The 21,127-nt window shown below is 39.7% G+C and overlaps 1 protein-coding gene across 6 annotated transcripts in view; it reads right to left on the bottom strand.

Moving 5' to 3' along the window:
* FGFR2 (fibroblast growth factor receptor 2) overlaps positions 1–21,127 on the bottom strand; it is a 157,447-nt gene that overhangs the window by 9,109 nt on the left and 127,211 nt on the right. For all 6 annotated transcript variants that reach the window (XM_053692646.1, XM_053692649.1, XM_053692647.1 and 3 more), the window contains 2 exons: positions 16,895–17,016; positions 6,120–6,230 (listed from right to left, as the gene is read on the bottom strand). In XM_053692646.1, the coding sequence (XP_053548621.1) occupies positions 6,120–6,230; positions 16,895–17,016 (233 nt within the window). The remainder of the gene's footprint in view (positions 1–6,119; positions 6,231–16,894; positions 17,017–21,127) is intronic.

The raw sequence follows: 21,127 nt of genomic DNA, 5'->3' as shown, positions 1-21,127 counted from the left end.
TAAAAAACATAATTTATGCTTACCTGATAAATTCCTTTCTTCTGTTGTGTCATCATTACGGGTCATCATTACTTCTGGGATATTATCTGCTCCCCTACAGGAAGTGCAAGAGGATTCACCCAGCAGAGTTGCTATATAGCTCCTCCCCTCTACGTCACCTCCAGTCATTCGACCAAAGACCAACGAGAAAGGAGAAACCAAGGGTGTAGTGGTGACTGAATTATAATTTAAAAAATATGTACCTGCCTTAAAAAACAGGGCGGGCCGTGGACTGATCACACAACAGAAGAAAGGAATTTATCAGGTAAGCATAAATTATGTTTTCTTCTGTTATGTGTGATCAGTCCACGGGTCATCATTACTTCTGGGATACCAATACCAAAGCAAAAGTACACGGATGACGGGAGGGATAGGCAGGCTCATTATACAGAAGGAACCACTGCCTGAAGAACCTTTCTCCCAAAAATAGCCTCCGAAGAAGCAAAAGTGTCAAATTTGTAAAATTTGGAAAAAGTATGAAGCGAAGACCAAGTTGCAGCCTTGCAAATCTGTTCAACAGAGGCCTCATTCTTAAAGGCCCAAGTGGAAGCCACAGCTCTAGTGGAATGAGCTGTAATTCTTTCAGGAGGCTGCTGTCCAGCAGTCTCATAGGCTAAACGTATTATGCTACGAAGCCAAAAAGAGAGAGAGGTAGCAGAAGCTTTTTGACCTCTCCTCTGTCCAGAATAAACGACAAACAGGGAAGAAGTTTGGCGAAAATCTTTAGTTGCCTGCAAGTAGAACTTGCGGGCACGAACTACATCCAGATTGTGTAGAAGACGTTCCTTCTTTGAAGAAGGATTTGGACACAAGGATGGAACAACAATCTCTTGATTGATATTCCTGTTAGTGACTACCTTAGGTAAGAACCCAGGTTTAGTACGCAGAACTACCTTGTCTGAGTGAAAGATCAGATAAGGAGAATCACAATGTAGGGCTGATAACTCAGAGACTCTTCGAGCCGAGGAAATAGCCATTAAAAATAGAACTTTCCAAGATAACAATTTTATATCAATGGAATGAAGGGGTTCAAACGGAACACCCTGTAAAACATTAAGAACTAAGTTTAAACTCCATGGCGGAGCAACAGTTTTAAACACAGGCTTGATCCTAGTTAAAGCCTGACAAAAGGCCTGAATGTCTGAATTCTCTGACAGACGCCTGTGTAACAAGATGGACAGAGCTGAGATCTGTCCCTTTAATGAGCTAGCCGATAAACCCTTTTCTAAACCTTCTTGTAGAAAAGACAATATCCTAGGAATCCTAACCTTACTCCAGGAGTAATCTTTGGATTCACACCAGTATAGGTATTTACGCCATATTTTATGGTAAATCTTTCTGGTAACAGGCTTCCTAGCCTGTATCAGGGTATCAATAACCGACTCAGAAAAACCACGTTTTGATAAAATCAAGCGTTCAATTTCCAAGCAGTCAGCTTCAGAGAAGTTAGACTTTGATGTTTGAATGGACCCTGAATCAGAAGGTCCTGTCTTAGAGGTAGAGACCAAGGCGGACAGGATGACATGTCCACTAGATCTGCATACCAAGTCCTGCGCGGCCATGCAGGCGCTATTAGAATCACTGATGCTCTCTCCTGTTTGATTTTGGCAATCAATCGAGGAAGCAGTGGGAAGGGTGGAAACACATAAGCCATCCTGAAGTTCCAAGGTGCTGTCAAAGCATCTATCAGAACCGCTCCCGGATCCCTGGATCTGGATCCGTAGCGAGGAAGTTTGGTGTTCTGGCGAGACGCCATGAGATCTATCTCTGGTTTGCCCCAACGTTGAAGTATTTGGGCAAAGACCTCCGGATGAAGTTCCCACTCCCCCGGATGAAGAGTCTGGCGACTCAAGAAATCCGCCTCCCAGTTCTCCACTCCCGGGATGTGGATTGCTGACAGGTGGCAAGAGTGAGACTCTGCCCAGCGAATTATCTTTGATACTTCTATCATTGCTAGGGAGCTTCTTGTCCCTCCTTGATGGTTGATGTAAGCTACAGTCGTGATGTTGTCCGACTGAAACCTGATGAACCCCCGAGTCTTTAACTGGGGCCAAGCTAGAAGGGCATTGAGAACTGCTCTCAATTCCAGAATGTTTATTGGCAGGAGACTTTCCTCCTGACTCCATTGTCCCTGAGCCTTCAGAGAATTCCAGACAGCGCCCCAACCTAGAAGGCTGGCGTCTGTTGTTACGATTGTCCAGTCCGGCCTGCTGAACGGCATCCCCCTGGACAGATGTGGCCGAGAAAGCCACCATAGAAGAGAGTTTCTGGTCTCTTGATCCAGATTCAGAGTGGGGGACAAATCTGAGTAATCCCCATTCCACTGACTCAGCATGCACAATTGCAGCGGTCTGAGATGTAGGCGTGCAAAGGGTACTATGTCCATTGCTGCTACCATTAAGCCGATCACCTCCATGCATTGAGCTACTGACGGGAGTTGAATGGAATGAAAGACACGGCATACATTTAGAAGCTTTGTTAATCTGTCTTCTGTCAGATAAATCCTCATTTCTACAGAATCTATAAGAGTCCCCAAGAATGGAACTCTTGTGAGAGGCAAGAGAGAACTCTTCGTTCACTTTCCATCCATGCGACCTTAGAAATGCCAGAACTAACTCTGTATGAGACTTGGCAGTTTGAAAGCTTGAAGCTTGTATCAGAATGTCGTCTAGGTACGGAGCTACCGAAATTCCTCGCGGTCTCAGAACCGCTAGAAGGGCACCCAGAACCTTTGTGAAGATTCTTGGAGCCGTAGCCAATCCGAATGGAAGGGCTACAAACTGGTAATGCCTGTCTAAAAAGGCAAACCTTAGATACCGGTAATGATCTTTGTGAATCGGTATGTGAAGGTAAGCATCCTTTAAATCCACTGTGGTCATGTATTGACCCTTTTGGATCATGGGTAAGATTGTCCGAATAGTTTCCATTTTGAACGATGGAACTCTTAGGAATTTGTTTAGGATCTTTAAATCCAAGATTGGCCTGAAAGTTCCCTCTTTTTTGGGAACCACAAACAGGTTTGAGTAAAACCCTTGTCCTTGTTCCGACCGCGGAACCGGATGGATCACTCCCATTAATAATAGATCTTGTACACAGCGTAGAAACGCGTCTTTCTTTGAATCAGACATGTTTAACACACTAGCAATAAACATGCAACTCGGTTACAATTTTATTTAATAAAAACGTACTGTGCCTCAGAAGCACTAAACGATTAAATGACAGTTGAAATAATGAACTGAAAAACAGTTATAGCATCACTCTTAACAAACAACACAACTTTTTAGCAAAGGTTTGTTCCCATTAGTAAAATAACACTAATTAAATTTTAAACATAAAAATTACAGAGCAACGTTTTAAATCACAGTCACTATATAAGTCTCACAGCTCTGCTGAGAGAATCTACCTCCCTTCAAAGAAGTTTGAAGACCCCTGAGTTCTGTTAGAGATGAACCGGAGCATGCAGAAAAAACTGACTGGAAATTTTTGATGCGTAGCAAAGAGCGCCAAAAACGGCCCCTCCCTCTCACACACAGCAGTGAGAGAGAAACGAAACTGTCATAATTAACACAAGCAAACTGCCAAGTGGAAAAATAATGCCCAAATACTTATTCACTCAGTACCTCATTAATGCAAACGATTCTACATTCCAGCAAAAACGTTTAACATGAAAAATACCTAATAAAAGGTTTAATGTACTTTTACAGAGTAATTCCGGTGAAATACCATCCCCAGAATACTAAAGTGTAGAGTATACATACATGTTCATTATAACGGTATGGCAGGATTTTTTCATCAATTCCATTCAGAAAATAAAAACTGCTACATACCTCAATGCAGATTCAACTGCCCGCTGTCCCCTGATCTGAAGTTTTTACCTCCCTCAGATGGCCGAGAAACAGCAATATGATCTTAACTACTCCGGTTAAAATCATAAGAAAAACTCTGGTAGATTCTTCTTCAAACTCTGCCAGAGAGGTAATAACACGCTCCGGTGCTATTGTAAAATAACAAACTTTTGATTGAAGTTCTAAAAACTAAGTATAATCACCATAGTCCTCTCACACCTCCTATCTAGTCTTTGGGTGCAAGAGAATGACTGGAGGTGACGTAGAGGGGAGGAGCTATATAGCAACTCTGCTGGGTGAATCCTCTTGCACTTCCTGTAGGGGAGCAGATAATATCCCAGAAGTAATGATGACCCGTGGACTGATCACACATAACAGAAGAAAAATAAGCTAAACAGGCAATATATAGTTTCAAATCAATCTTTAAAGCGTGAATTTAGTAAAAATATCACATGCTCTAATTCATTAGCACATGTCATTTTACTTTAGCGACCCTTTACCTCTATGTGTTTAACCCCCGCAAAGGGGTTAAACACATAGTAGAAGTACAACTTGGGCTGCGGGTCCAGAGTGGAAACTGCCACTGTTCCATATAGCAGTGTTATCACGTCACTCAGCTGTGTGACTAGCTCTGACTAGGGTCAGCAGCAGTTGCTATTCGGGACAAGCAATGCTCTGCAAGTCCTGAGCGGTACTTCTACTATGTGTTTAACCCCTTTGCTGGGGTTAAACGCATAGAGATGAAGCCTTGCTAGCATTATAATGACATGCTCTAACGAATTAGACCATGTCATTTTTTTTTCGTCATTTGACGTAGGAAGAGGCTTGCGACGACCGGGGGAAGCTGGAGCTGCTGTTAAGTTTAAAAGGGATTTTCACAACACGAGTGAAATGTAAATTTTGATGAATTAAAGGGCCCCTATTTTTAATTGAATTTTTAAAAACCGGGCACTTTATCATCAAAATTTCCATTCACTTTAATGATTGACTAGATAGCTATAAAATATAATATTGTAATGTATTTTTGCAAAGGAGGTGAGAATTTCAACATGAAGATCTGTTTACAATATTATTACTGTTGCCATTTAAATATGGAGAGCAGATAGTCTCTAGTATAGGATAATAGCTTGGAATACGTGTCATTTTCATTTTAACAAATCTCTTAGAGAACACATTGCTTTAAAGGAGAACTAAAGTCAAAATTATGCTTTCAGGATTCAGATAGAGCACACAATTGTAAGCAACTTTCCAATTCACTTCCATTATCTAAATGTGTACAATATTTTTCTATTTACACTTTAAGAGGCATCAGCTCCTACTGAGCATGTGCAAGAATTGATTGTATATGAATTTTGTAATTGGCTGCTGGCTGTCATGTGATGAAGTGAGAAGGAAACTGGAACTAACTTTGAAATTTGTCAGATAAAACTGTGCTCATGCGAAATTCAGGCTAAGTGCTTTATTTTTATTATGTATTCATTGTTTATGCAATTCTACTGCATTTAGTGGTCCGTTAACCAGTCTTACTAATTGCCATCTCCTCTGTATCTAAGACTTCATGCATATGGTTAATGCACTTATGGGAAAAAATCTCAACTGAAGTTATTTATCTAATTGAATTAATAGAATTAAAGGGACAGTATACCGTAAAATTGTTTTTCCCTCAATGTGTTTCCAATTACTTTGTTTACCAACGGCAAAGTATAAAATGTATGAGATTTGCATTTTAAGGTTTATTTGTGTATATTAATTAGCTGATGTTGTGTTTTGAAGCCACAACCTAATAAAATGGGTTGAGCTTGTAGATATAATCAGTTCTCATTACTTTATCACATTGTGTACATATAAATGCTTCTTTATCTTATATCTGTCAATAAACCAAAGACCAATAATTGGAGAGAACAATGGAAAATTAACATTTTATTACCTTATCTCTTCTATACCCCACTGGGAATGTAATTTCTTCTGTTGGCTGTATTTACACAGCTTATATATAGCTTGGATCTAAGGCCAGAAATTTTCAGAATAGGTGGGGATACCACAAGCTAAATTAACCATTTCAAATGCTAATATAAGGGTAAAGGAAATATTTGTAAACAATTTAATAGTCTCCAGCAGGTAAAGTGGATCACTCAGAACAAATTAAAGGGGAGAACATTTTTGAATAAACTGTCCCTTTAAAGATGGTTTACCAGCCCTGCAAAAAAAAAAGTCTCAATATCCTAAAACTCTCACCTTCCTGCGTACAAGCTCCAAGCAGGTTAATGATGTTTTTATGTTTTCCAATCATCTTCATCATTTCCATCTCAGACACCAGATCCGAGAGGTCTTTTTCTGTAGCATCATCTGTGCAGAAAAAAAAAACGGTTCGGGTTTAGAGACATCAGAAAAAGCAGGAAGTATACATCTTAAGAGATGAGAGAGTGAGGAAGAGAGATCTGACCCACAAAATGTTATCCACTGTGCTCCAAATGTTTCAATTCACTAATTTTATTACAAATCATTGCTGGTATCATAACCTCAGACTCTGAGAAATTTTTCAAGGAAAATATAAGAAACATATTTTTGAGGGTTCACAGACGGCAGCACCTTCCAATAGATACAAATTGTTTTATTTCATCATACCAGGATTAGAAAAAAATGTGACGTTTCGGGTATATAACCCTTAATCATACATGTATGATTAAGGGTTATATACTCGAAACGTCACATTTTATGTAATCCTGGTATGAGGAAATAACAGAATTTATGTTTACCTGATAAATTACTTTCTCCAACGGTGTGTCCGGTCCACGGCGTCATCCTTACTTGTGGGATATTCTCTTCCCCAACAGGAAATGGCAAAGAGCCCAGCAAAGCTGGTCACATGATCCCTCCTAGGCTCCGCCTACCCCAGTCATTCGACCGACGTTAAGGAGGAATATTTGCATAGGAGAAACCATATGATACCGTGGTGACTGTAGTTAAAGAAAATAAATTATCAGACCTGATTAAAAAACCAGGGCGGGCCGTGGACCGGACACACCGTTGGAGAAAGTAATTTATCAGGTAAACATAAATTCTGTTTTCTCCAACATAGGTGTGTCCGGTCCACAGCGTCATCCTTACTTGTGGGAACCAATACCAAAGCTTTAGGACACGGATGATGGGAGGGAGCAAATCAGGTCACCTAGATGGAAGGCACCACGGCTTGCAAAACCTTTCTCCCAAAAATAGCCTCAGAAGAAGCAAAAGTATCAAACTTGTAAAATTTGGTAAAAGTGTGCAGTGAAGACCAAGTCGCTGCCCTACATATCTGATCAACAGAAGCCTCGTTCTTGAAGGCCCATGTGGAAGCCACAGCCCTAGTGGAATGAGCTGTGATTCTTTCGGGAGGCTGCCTTCCGGCAGTCTCGTAAGCCAATCTGATGATGCTTTTAATCCAAAAAGAGAGAGAGGTAGAAGTTGCTTTTTGACCTCTCCTTTTACCGGAATAAACAACAAACAAGGAAGATGTTTGTCTAAAATCCTTTGTAGCATCTAAATAGAATTTTAGAGCGCGAACAACATCCAAATTGTGCAACAAACGTTCCTTCTTCGAAACTGGTTTCGGACACAGAGAAGGTACGATAATCTCCTGGTTAATGTTTTTGTTAGAAACAACTTTTGGAAGAAAACCAGGTTTAGTACGTAAAACCACCTTATCTGCATGGAACACCAGATAAGGAGGAGAACACTGCAGAGCAGATAATTCTGAAACTCTTCTAGCAGAAGAAATTGCAACCAAAAACAAAACTTTCCAAGATAATAACTTAATATCAACGGAATGTAAGGGTTCAAACGGAACCCCCTGAAGAACTGAAAGAACTAAGTTGAGACTCCAAGGAGGAGTCAAAGGTTTGTAAACAGGCTTGATTCTAACCAGAGCCTGAACAAAGGCTTGAACATCTGGCACAGCTGCCAGCTTTTTGTGAAGTAACACAGACAAGGCAGAAATCTGTCCCTTCAGGGAACTTGCAGATAATCCTTTTTCCAATCCTTCTTGAAGGAAGGATAGAATCTTAGGAATCTTAACCTTGTCCCAAGGGAATCCTTTAGATTCACACCAACAGATATATTTTTTCCAAATTTTGTGGTAAATCTTTCTAGTTACAGGCTTTCTGGCCTGAACAAGAGTATCGATAACAGAATCTGAGAACCCTCGCTTCGATAAGATCAAGCGTTCAATCTCCAAGCAGTCAGCTGGAGTGAGACCAGATTCGGATGTTCGAACGGACCTTGAACAAGAAGGTCTCGTCTCAAAGGTAGCTTCCATGGTGGAGCCGATGACATATTCACCAGATCTGCATACCAAGTCCTGCGTGGCCACGCAGGAGCTATCAAGATCACCGACGCCCGTTCCTGATTGATCCTGGCTACCAGCCTGGGGATGAGAGGAAACGGCGGGAATACATAAGCTAGTTTGAAGGTCCAAGGTGCTACTAGTGCATCCACTAGAGCCGCCTTGGGATCCCTGGATCTGGACCCGTAGCAAGGAACTTTGAAGTTCTGACGAGAGGCCATCAGATCCATGTCTGGAATGCCCCACAGTTGAGTGACTTGGGCAAAGATTTCCGGATGGAGTTCCCACTCCCCCGGATGCAATGTCTGACGACTCAGAAAATCCGCTTCCCAATTTTCCACTCCTGGGATGTGGATAGCAGACAGGTGGCAGGAGTGAGACTCCGCCCATAGAATGATTTTGGTCACTTCTTCCATCGCCAGGGAACTCCTTGTTCCCCCCTGATGGTTGATGTACGCAACAGTTGTCATGTTGTCTGATTGAACCCGTATGAACTTGGCCCTCGCTAGCTGAGGCCAAGCCTTGAGAGCATTGAATATCGCTCTCAGTTCCAGAATATTTATCGGTAGAAGAGATTCTTCCCGAGACCAAAGACCCTGAGCTTTCAGGGATCCCCAGACCGCGCCCCAGCCCATCAGACTGGCGTCGGTCGTGACAATGACCCACTCTGGTCTGCGGAAGGTCATCCCTTGTGACAGGTTGTCCAGGGACAGCCACCAACGGAGTGAGTCTCTGGTCCTCTGATTTACTTGTATCCTCGGAGACAAGTTTGTATAGTCCCCATTCCACTGACTGAGCATGCACAGTTGTAATGGTCTTAGATGAATGCGCGCAAAAGGAACTATGTCCATTGCCGCTACCATCAAACCTATCACTTCCATGCACTGCGCTATGGAAGGAAGAGGAACGGAATGAAGTATCCGACAAGAGTCTAGAAGTTTTGTTTTTCTGGCCTCTGTCAGAAAAATCCTCATGTCTAAGGAGTCTATTATTGTTCCCAAGAAGGGAACCCTTGTTGACGGAGATAGAGAACTCTTTTCCACGTTCACTTTCCATCCGTGAGATCTGAGAAAGGCCAGGACGATGTCCGTGTGAGCCTTTGCTTGAGGAAGGGACGACGCTTGAATCAGAATGTCGTCCAAGTAAGGTACTACAGCAATGCCCCATGGTCTTAGCACAGCTAGAAGGGACCCTAGTACCTTTGTGAAAATCCTTGGAGCAGTGGCTAATCCGAAAGGAAGCGCCACAAACTGGTAATGCTTGTCCAGGAATGCGAACCTTAGGAACCGATGATGTTCCTTGTGGATAGGAATATGTAGATACGCATCCTTTAAATCCACCGTGGTCATGAATTGACCTTCCTGGATGGAAGGAAGAATTGTTCGAATGGTTTCCATTTTGAACGATGGAACCTTGAGAAACTTGTTTAAGATCTTGAGATCTAAGATTGGTCTGAACGTTCCCTCTTTTTTGGGAACTATGAACAGATTGGAGTAGAACCCCATCCCTTGTTCTCCTAATGGAACAGGATGAATCACTCCCATTTTTAACAGGTCTTCTACACAACGTAAGAATGCCTGTCTTTTTATGTGGTCTGAAGACAACTGAGACCTGTGGAACCTCCCCCTTGGGGGAAGCCCCTTGAATTCCAGAAGATAACCTTGGGAGACTATTTCTAGCGCCCAAGGATCCAGAACATCTCTTGCCCAAGCCTGAGCGAAGAGAGAGAGTCTGCCCCCCACCAGATCCGGTCCCGGATCGGGGGCCAACATTTCATGCTGTCTTGGTAGCAGTGGCAGGTTTCTTGGCCTGCTTTCCCTTGTTCCAGCCTTGCATTGGTCTCCAAGCTGGCTTGGCTTGAGAAGTATTACCCTCTTGCTTAGAGGACGTAGCACCTTGGGCTGGTCCGTTTCTACGAAATGGACGAAAATTAGGTTTATTTTTGGCCTTGAAAGGCCGATCCTGAGGAAGGGCGTGGCCCTTACCCCCAGTGATATCAGAGATAATCTCTTTCAAGTCAGGGCCAAACAGCGTTTTCCCCTTGAAAGGAATGTTAAGTAGCTTGTTCTTGGAAGACGCATCAGCTGACCAAGATTTCAACCAAAGCGCTCTGCGCGCCACAATAGCAAACCCAGAATTCTTAGCCGCTAACCTAGCCAATTGCAAAGTGGCGTCTAGGGTGAAAGAATTAGCCAATTTGAGAGCATTGATTCTGTCCATAATCTCCTCATAAGGAGGAGAATCACTATCGACCGCCTTTACCAGCTCATCGAACCAGAAACACGCGGCTGTAGCGACAGGGACAATGCATGAAATTGGTTGTAGAAGGTAACCCTGCTGAACAAACATCTTTTTAAGTAAACCTTCTAATTTTTTATCCATAGGATCTTTGAAAGCACAACTATCTTCTATGGGTATAGTGGTGCGTTTGTTTAAAGTGGAAACCGCTCCCTCGACCTTGGGGACTGTCTGCCATAAGTCCTTTCTGGGGTCGACCATAGGAAACAATTTTTTAAATATGGGGGGAGGGACGAAAGGAATACCGGGCCTTTCCCATTCTTTATTTACAATGTCCGCCACCCGCTTGGGTATAGGAAAAGCTTCTGGGAGCCCCGGGACCTCTAGGAACTTGTCCATTTTACATAGTTTCTCTGGGATGACCAACTTGTCACAATCATCCAGAGTGGATAATACCTCCTTAAGCAAAATGCGGAGATGTTCCAACTTAAATTTAAACGTAATCACATCAGGTTCAGCTTGTTGAGAAATGTTCCCTGAATCAGTAATTTCTCCCTCAGACAAAACCTCCCTGGCCCCATCAGACTGGTTTAGGGGCCCTTCAGAACCATTATGATCAGCGTCGTCATGCTCTTCAGTATCTAAAACAGAGCAGTCGCGCTTACGCTGATAAGTGTGCATTTTGGCTAAAATGTTTTTGACAGAATTATCCATTACAGCCGTTAATTGTTGCATAGTAAGGAGTATTGGCGCGCTAGATGTACTAGGGGCCTCCTGAGTGGGCAAGACTCGTGTAGACGAAGGAGGGAATGATGCAGTACCATGCTTACTCCCCTCACTTGAGGAATCATCTTGGGCATCATTGTCATTGTCACATAAATCACATTTATTTAAATGAGAAGGAACTCTGGCTTCCCCACATTCAGAACACAGTCTATCTGGTAGTTCAGACATGTTAAACAGGCATAAACTTGATAACAAAGTACAAAAAACGTTTTAAAATAAAACCGTTACTGTCACTTTAAATTTTAAACTGAACACACTTTATTACTGCAATTGCGAAAAAATATGAAGGAATTGTTCAAAATTCACCAAAATTTCACCACAGTGTCTTAAAGCCTTAAAAGTATTGCACACCAAATTTGGAAGCTTTAACCCTTAAAATAACGGAACCGGAGCCGTTTTTAACTTTAACCCCTTTACAGTCCCTGGTATCTGCTTTGCTGAGACCCAACCAAGCCCAAAGGGGAATACGATACCAAATGACGCCTTCAGAAAGTCTTTTCTATGTATCAGAGCTCCTCACACATGCGACTGCATGTCATGCCTCTCAAAAACAAGTGCGCAACACCGGCGCGAAAATGAGGCTCTGCCTAATGATTTGGGAAAGCCCCTAAGAATAAGGTGTCTAAAACAGTGCCTGCCGATATAATCTTATCAAAATACCCAGATTAAACGATTCCTCAAGGCTAAATATGTGTTAATAATGAATCGATTTAGCCCAGAAAAAGTCTACAGTCTTAATAAGCCCTTGTGAAGCCCTTATTTACTATCTTAATAAACATGGCTTACCGGATCCCATAGGGAAAATGACAGCTTCCAGCATTACATCGTCTTGTTAGAATGTGTCATACCTCAAGCAGCAAGAGACTGCTCACTGTTCCCCCAACTGAAGTTAATTCCTCTCAACAGTCCTGTGTGGAACAGCCATGGATTTTAGTAACGGTTGCTAAAATCATTTTCCTCATACAAACAGAAATCTTCATCTCTTTTCTGTTTCTGAGTAAATAGTACATACCAGCACTATTTTAAAATAACAAACTCTTGATTGAATAATAAAAACTACAGTTAAACACTAAAAAACTCTAAGCCATCTCCGTGGAGATGTTGCCTGTACAACGGCAAAGAGAATGACTGGGGTAGGCGGAGCCTAGGAGGGATCATGTGACCAGCTTTGCTGGGCTCTTTGCCATTTCCTGTTGGGGAAGAGAATATCCCACAAGTAAGGATGACGCCGTGGACCGGACACACCTATGTTGGAGAAAAAACTATTTTTATCTATTGGAAGGTGCTGCCGTCTGTGAACTGTTGACTAATAAGGGGTTACAGCACTCTTACATTGGTGTGTACCTGACAGAAGTGCTGTGCTAACCACAGGGTTTAACATATTTTTGAGGGAGAGGGTTCTGGACGACAGATTTCCAAGTGCCTAGAATAGTACAAATACTAAATACACAACTGCCCCAAGTATTTAAAGCATGCACAGTATAATGTCATTTGCCTATAGCTGCAGCTACAAAGTTAGTGTCTGCTTAATAAAGTTTTAGTTAAAAATACAATGTCATTGCAAGATATGCTTTAAAGGGCAGTAAACTTAAAAAATAATGTTATATAAATCTGCACATAGTGCAGAATTATATAACATTTTATGAGTGCTAGCTTTATGTAACATAATATTGCCGCTGGAATTTTTATTAAAAAAGAGGGGTTTTCAGACCCGCCCTCTGTGTTCTGGTTTTCCGTCTGAGCGCATCTGGGCAGCTGTCTAGTCACAGCCAGGGCCGATCGCACCATTACACTTAATGTAGCTCGCTCCCGCTGTCAGACAGCCGGGCTGTGACTAGACAGCTGCCCAGATGTGCTCAGAAGGAAAACCAAACCCGCTCAGTAGAGCAAAGAGGGCGGGTCTGAAAAACCCTCTTTTTTAATAAAAATTCCAGCGGCAATATTATGTTACATAAAGCTATACTAATATAATATTAAATAAATCTGCACTATGTGCAGAATTATATAACATTCATTTCTAGGTTTACTGCCCCTTTAAATAGAAATGATACCCATGTTCTTTTGTGATTCAGTCAGAGCAAACCATTTTAAAAAAGTTTCTATTTAACTTCTATTATCAAGTTTGCTTTGTTCCCATGATATTCTTTGTTGAAGAGATACTTAGGTAGGTGTGTGGAACACTGCATGGCAGGAAATAGTGCTCTTGCAAGTGGATAACATTCTTGTAAAGCTGCTGCCATAAAGTGCTCCAGAAATGTGCACGCTCCTAAACATTACGTCCCTGCTTTTAAACAAAAGATACAAAGAAAAATTGATAAGATTTGAAAGTTGTTTAAAATGGCTGCTCTATCTGAATCGCGAAAGAACATTTCTAAGTGTACAAAGGGATATTAAACAGTATGCGATTGTAATATAAAATGTTTAATTATCTTTAGATAAGTACATTTGCAATATATTTTCATTACTTTTGTTTCCTTTTCTTGTAATTTAGCTCTGAAAATTGTTGTTTTTCTAAATTCCACCGTTTCTATAAAGTAATGTGTGCCGCCATGTTTGAACTTAAGTTGACCCTTATCTGCTGTCCCTGCTGAAGACAATTAGGGACAGATATAAATCAGCCAATAAAATATGGGATTCACACAGCTTTGTTTGAACAGAGATAAATAGAAAACTAGTTCAAACATTGTGGCACCCATTACATAGAAACTTATACATTATACTTACATTTATAATATTCAAACAACCAATTGTAAAAATACATCTACATATTATTCTAAGGCTAATCTTTGTTTTGAATACATTATTATATTTAGCTTTTATTTACTGTTTAATATCCCTTTAATTAAAATGTGCACAAGCAGAGCTATCGCTTTAATTTTTGGCCAATGTTTGCTTTGATTCAGGGTTGGAGTGGAGTGTTGGAATATTTTGCACTTTGCCCAATGCCCAAAACACAGAGGCTTTTGTATCAAAACAAAATCAATGAGCAATTCTACTATTTATCAAATGACAATATACATTCAAGGTACAGTAAAGTAAAAAATAAACTTTCATGATTCTGATAGAGCACTCAATTTCAAACAACTTTCCAATTTACTTATATTATCTAATTTGTCTCATTCTCTCTGTATCTTTTGTTGAAAAGGATACCTTTGTAGATTCACTGCACTACATCAAACTCATTTCTGATTGGTGGCTGCACATACAGTATATGTCTCTTTCCATTGGCTCATTCCATATGTTAAACTAGCTTCCAGTAGTGAATTGCTGCTCCTTCAACAAAGGATACCAAGAGAATGAAGCAAATTAAATAATAAAAGAAAATTTGAAAGCTTTTAAAATTGTATGCTCTATCTGAATCACTAAAATAATTGTGTTTCATGTCCCTTTAAGTTACTTTAGCTGGAACCATAAGGATTCCCTTTAATTATTTAATTCCTTGAAGAGGGTACTGCAAAGATATCTTCCCTCTAATACTGGGCGGCTGGGTTAGTTTGTTGAGGGTAATGTTACTTCCAGATATCTCTATTTCCAAACAAATTCGAAATTAAACTATAATACTACAAAGTCTTAAGGTTTCTAGATTTAACCAATCAATATTTTCCTTATTACCATAAATATAGCAGAGATAAAACAGACATGTGTGACACATTTAAAGGAACATACTGTAGGTCAAAAATACAGCAATATTTTTTATACCTAATTTTGTGGTCATTTTACACTCTCATAGCTTGTGCGTTTGTGCACATCACCCACTACTATTTGTGTGTTTGATTACAACATATAAAATGGGGAATTGCTTATATTTTAGAATAATATATTATCATTGTAAAGTGTTTCCTTTTTAATATAAATAACCAGAAAAACGATTTTTAAGATTTAGACATCTGTATTTTTTTTTTTTTTAATTAACTTTATTGAAAGAACTTGTTGTACATATATTTAGTAATTAGGCATTTGTTCATTCGTTTTAAATTTTGAACGTTTGTACAATATTTGTTTAATGTAATAGTATTTCTAATGCCATCTTTAAATTAAATATTGAAAACTGAAATTGATAAATTAGTAATAGCATTTCTATTGCTCTCTTTAAATGTAATATTTGAATTGATATATTTGTACCTATTATGTTTCAATTTACTAAATTCACTACCACATGAACTACTGAACTTCTGAATAGTATTTGTTAAATCAAATTCTACATTTGAAATTCCGATTGTGGATATTCGATCTAATAATTAACATTCGAAAAGGAAAGTAACATTTGAAACCAGAAAGAACATTCAATTACCGAATTTTAATGGATTTTCATTCTTGACATTCGACTGTCCAAAATGAATTTGTTCTACCAAATAAATTAGAATTTCAGCACATTCGCCCATCCCTATTGGTAATACGATGGATACACTTTGCTATACAGAGAGTTCTGGTTCTTCACTATGAAGAGTCCATACTTATAGATTGCAAGGAAGTCCAGCAAGGAGGTTGAATACAAGTAAAGTGTCTTACTAGGGAGATTTCGTCTTTGCCGTTAACTAAGGAGCTCTTGCTGCCATGTCCTTATTGGTATGTGCATTAGACATGAAATCACAGATAAAGGCTTAAGTAATCAGGATATATAAATGGAAGAAGAAGGGGGACATCCCTGACACACCTACAGTGTCTCCATGATTACTGGAAGAAATTAGAGATACGTTTGTATTATTTTTAAAAGGGACACTCAAGTCAAAATAAACTTTTATGATTCAGAAAGAGCATGCAGTTTAGAGACACTTTCCAATTTAATTCCATTATCAAATTTTGCACAGTCTTTTTATATTCACACTTTCTGGTTAATAAGATCCTACTGAGCATGTGCACAGGGTATACGTATACTAGTCTGTGATTGGCTGATCTCTGTCACATGACACAGAGGGCCGGAAAATGGGAGAAAAAAATACATTTTGCAGGAAGAAAAAAAAAATCTACTGCTTACTTGAAATTCAAAGTAGGTGTTATTGTATTGTCTTTTATTATGCACTAGATAATTATGCAATCCTACTGTATTTAGTGGCCCTTTAATAATTCTATAAACAATTATTTTTCTCTTTTCTTTAATTAAAATTCAAAATAAAAATTTAGGATTCAGATAAAGTGTACAATTAAACAACAAAAACCTTCCTAGATATGCTCTCATGTCAAGCAGCTACGTTTCTAGAAAGGATATCTTTACCCAGTTCCATCAGCAATCTGATTGGCTTAGTGAAGTAGTAAATATGTGAAAAGATTAGTTTCTGTGGCTCTTAAACGTTCTACCCATTTAAACACAATCCACAAATAGTCCCATTAAGTTACAAGGTAATAACACACTTACACAGCTTTGAACGCTGCTGAGCTAGAATACTTTGAGCTGAAAATTGGGAGCGAGATCACAGGCTGACTTTAATAGAAAAAGACAGTCATGGGACCCTGGAGACAGAGAAATCATACACGGGGAGAGAGGCAGGAATATTGCATAATTCAAGGGACAAAGATCAGTAAATTACAGCCCATCCGATAATCTCTGTCTTTAAACCAGAGAGAGAGGCAGCTAAGCTGTCACAGCTGGGGATTTATTGGGAAGGTTAGGAATGTGACCTCCTGCCCCAGGGAGAGGAAGGCAACAAAAAACACCCCCTTTCCTTACCTTTCAGCATCTTTACTGCAACAGTCACAGATTCTTTAGGTCGATCCTTGTCAATTCCCAAAGCCTCTGCCATCACCACCTGTCCAAAGCAGCCTTCACCAAGCCGTTTACCTAGTGTGAGCCTTGGATAAAGGGTAACAGCAGTCAGTAGGAGGAACAGCAGTTTACAAAGCATTTCAATTGAAACTTTAAATGTGCAAATTGACACAGTGGGCATATCCCTTTCAATGGGTTCATTATAATCAAGTACAGGACAAAGAAACATTAAACAGTAAATATATACAGATGCAGTATTTGATATATTTGCTGTTAAATATTGAATTAGTGTTGCTATGTGGTAACCTTTTTTTTTTTTGCATAAAAGTGCAATAGTATATATTTAAATACACATCCACATGTATCAAATTGTAATAGGAATTCACAGATTCCTCACAAACAAACACTAATGCAAAGGTATTGCCTATTAGTTTAATAGATAGTGAACCCAATAACTCAATTTAGGTAATGGGGGGGGGGGGTAAGAGGGATCATGGAGAATAAGGGGTTACAAGTTGGTGAGGGTGGCTATGGTCAAGAATAATGGGAAGTTGTTATTAGAGAGAATACTGATTTGTAAAGAGGGGATACGTTTGGAAGGGTAGTCCTCTTAAAGGTCGGTGTTGGGAAGCCAATGAGTGTTAAAAAGAACAGGGCCAACTGGAAATCTATATTTAATATTTTTTATAAATGACTTGGAGCAAGGATTAAATAGCGACATCTCTATTTTTGCAGATGATACTAAGTTAAGTAAGGTCATTAGGTCAGAGCAGGATGAACTTTCGTTACAAAAGGACCTGCAAAAATTAGAAGTATGGGCAGGTAAATGGAAAATGAGATTTAATACGGGAAAATGCAAGATTCTACATTTTGGAAGTAAAAATAAGCAGGCAGCATATTATTTAAATGGGACAAGACTTAGCCAAACATAGGAGGGAAGGGATTTGGGGGTAGTAATAGATAACAAGCTAAAGATGGGTGCACAATGCAGGGCAGCGGTTTCAAAGGTTAATAAGATGCTAGCATGTATTAAAAGAGGCATTGATTCAAGGGAGGAAAGCATAATTCTGTCACTATACAAAGCCTTGGTAAGACCTCACCTTGAGTATGGAGTGCAGTTCTAGGGACCAATGGCAAAAAAAGATATTGCAGAACTAGAAAAAAGTTCAGAGAAGGGCCACAATGCTAATAAGAGGATTGGAGAATTTAAGCTATGAGGCGAGGCTAGCCAAACTGTGTCTGTTTTCTTTAGAAAAAAGGTGCTTGAGAGGTGACATGATTACTTTATATAAATATATTCAAGGCCCATATACAGAGATGGCAGAAGCTCTGTTTATTCCAAGAAAATTGTTTGTGACAAGAGGTCACAATTTAAGGTTGGAGGAAAGGAGATTTATTCTCCTGCAACGGAAACGTTTTTTCACTGTAAGAGCAATAAAATTGTGGAACTCATTACCAAAGGAGGTGGTGAATGTCAATACCCTAGATACATTTAAAAATTGTTTGGATACATTTCCGTCTATAAATAAAATTCATAGATATGATTGCTAGTATTAAATGATTAAATGGGTCACCTTTTAGTGGGATTATTTAAGCTTAACTGGAGCTTTTTGTAAGTATTTTAGATTTGTATAGGTTGAACTCGATGGACTTCGGTCTTTTTTCAACCTCATCTACTATGTTACTATGTTACAGATCATTTTAAATAGGTCAGAAATTTCAAGGGAATAGAAAACGCTTTTTTCCATGGAGTATATATAAGCTATGGTGTTAATAATGACGGGCCAGATAGGGGGGGACTTCTTTCTTCCATGACCTGGCAATGGATAGTTTTATAGCAGAGAAAAGGTAAATGCATAGGTAGCTGTGGTGTTTAGGTAAGGTGCATATACCTATGTGTAGCAAGGCCACAGCTGGTGACTTGGTGAGGGGTATCCCTATTCTGGCTAATGTTGTGAAGCAAGTCTTCCATAAAGGTTTCAGTTTTGGACAGTCCCACCATATGTGTGTCCTGTCTCCTATATGGTTACAGTTCTCCAACATTTAGGAGAGGTATTGGGAAACAGTTGGGCTAATTGTAAGGGGACATAGTACCAGTGTGTAAGGACCTTGAAGTATGTCTCAGAGTGTGATGCAGTGGATGGCTTTTTTGGTAAGCAGGAGGGTGCGTTGCCAAGTTTGAGTAGGGACAAAGAAATTCAACCTTTCTTCCCACTTCAATATATGTGAGGCTTTATCTAAGGGCAGAGCTCCTTCCATCAGATTGTTGTGAATAGACATAGGTTTGTATAATTTTCCACCTTGGTGCCACCTAGACTCCCAGATGCTTAGCTGGCATGAGGATGTAGGTTTAAACCCCTAGCTATTAAGTAGACTGATGACTCGGGTGTATTCAAATTGTAAAAATTGTGGTGTATGGGTGGATTTCCCAATTTGGTCTAATGTGACAAAGTGGCCCTCTGGAGAAATGGACCATATGTCAGATACCTTCTCAATTTCCAGGCGTACCCATGTTTTGGGGTGAGAGTCAGGTAGGCCTGTGAGAAGACCTGGGATGGAAGTGATAGGGGAAGGGTGAGGAGCTATTAACTTATAGTGTCTGATTCTATCCCAGACGGCAGGACATTTCATAATTATTGAGTTATTGATTGAAAGATATCTACGGTAGTGAGTCGGAGTCCAAATTAGGTTGCAAAGGTGAATGTGGAAGAGAAACAAGGCCTGCTCAATGTCCCTCCATTTGCTTTGTGATTTTTTTAACCCCCCATTGTGAGATGTGGGTGAGCATCGCTGCCTCATAAAATCTTGTTACAGATGGGGAGGCTACCCCCCCCCCCATATTATCTAGGGTATTGTAAAGTCTTGTGAGCTATACGTGGGGTTTTGCCCTGCTAAATATATTTTGTGCAGGTAACATAGGTTTTCATTGGTTTAAAAACCAGTTCTCCTCTAATCTCATTGGCTGAGGCCAGCTGGTTACTTTATCAGCCTATTTAAAACAGTTTCTGTCTAAGAGAGTTAACTGTCCCTTTAATATATCTGAAACACACATGAAAGCCATAGTGTGCCCTGTGCACAAATCTCATAATAATGGCAGTATGCACTTCAGGTCTGGTCTCCTGTTGTTTTGATGGCAGTGATCAGTAGTTTCACATTTCTAGAAGTGAACTACAGCAATAATGTGTAGAATAATGAATAAGTGTACCTTGCTTTTGCTATTTAAAGGGACAATGTGCTCAGGCAAGCAGCCCATAAAAGTGCATTGTATTCCAAAGCAACTGCAGAAAAAAAAAACTTTCAAATGGGCTGAGCTCTCTCTAAGCTTGCTTAGGGGATAAACTTGCTTACCACGCAAGTTACAAAACACATGGTTGGATATTTAACAAAGCACACAAACACTAAAAGCTAAAACCTCTCCTGATTAGGCAGGTTTTCAAAAATCCCATACAATAATTCACCAACAATTAATCTTCTACACCCATGAAAAAAAAACAACAAAAAAAACTACTCTACATTTGTTAAAGGGACAGTCTACAATAGAATGTTCATTGTTTTAAAAGATACATAATCCCTTTATTACCCATTCCCCAGTTTTGCATAAGCAAGTTATATTAATGCACTTTTTACCTCTCTGATTACCTTGTAGCTAAGAACTTTCTGACAGCCCCCTGATCACATGACTGTGACTCTATAAAGTCTATTGAGTTGCATATAGTATTGTGTTGTGCTAAATCTTAAATAACTCCCCGGGCGTTAACACAGTGTTATCTATATGGCCACATGAACTACCAGTCTCTTGTGAAAAGCAATTTAAAAAGCATGTTGTAAGAGGCAGCGCTCAAGGGCTTATAAATTAGCATATGAGCCTACCCATGTTTAGTTTCAACTAAGAATACCAAGAGAACAAAGCTAATTTAAGTAAATTGGAAAGTTGATTAAAATTACAAGTCCTATCTGAATAATGAAAGTTTAATTTTGACAAGACTGTCCCTTTAAGTACAAGACCTCTTTTTTCTGAAAGTCTTTACTGATACCCAGCCTGACAAGAGATCCTGCCATTGTTTAAATTAGGAAAAGTGCAGATTTTTGGCACACCTGCCCTTTATGACAAAGATATCTATTGTCAGAGGAGCTATAGATTGTTGCAGAATGTGATACAGTAGCAATATAAGTCAGCCAGTATAAATACTGGGGATG

Source organism: Bombina bombina, chromosome 9, assembly GCF_027579735.1.
Source record: "Bombina bombina isolate aBomBom1 chromosome 9, aBomBom1.pri, whole genome shotgun sequence".
NCBI classification, from domain to species: domain Eukaryota; kingdom Metazoa; phylum Chordata; class Amphibia; order Anura; family Bombinatoridae; genus Bombina; species Bombina bombina.
The sequence above is the reverse complement of the archived record's forward strand: the minus strand, read 5'-3'. Positions and strand labels throughout refer to the sequence as shown.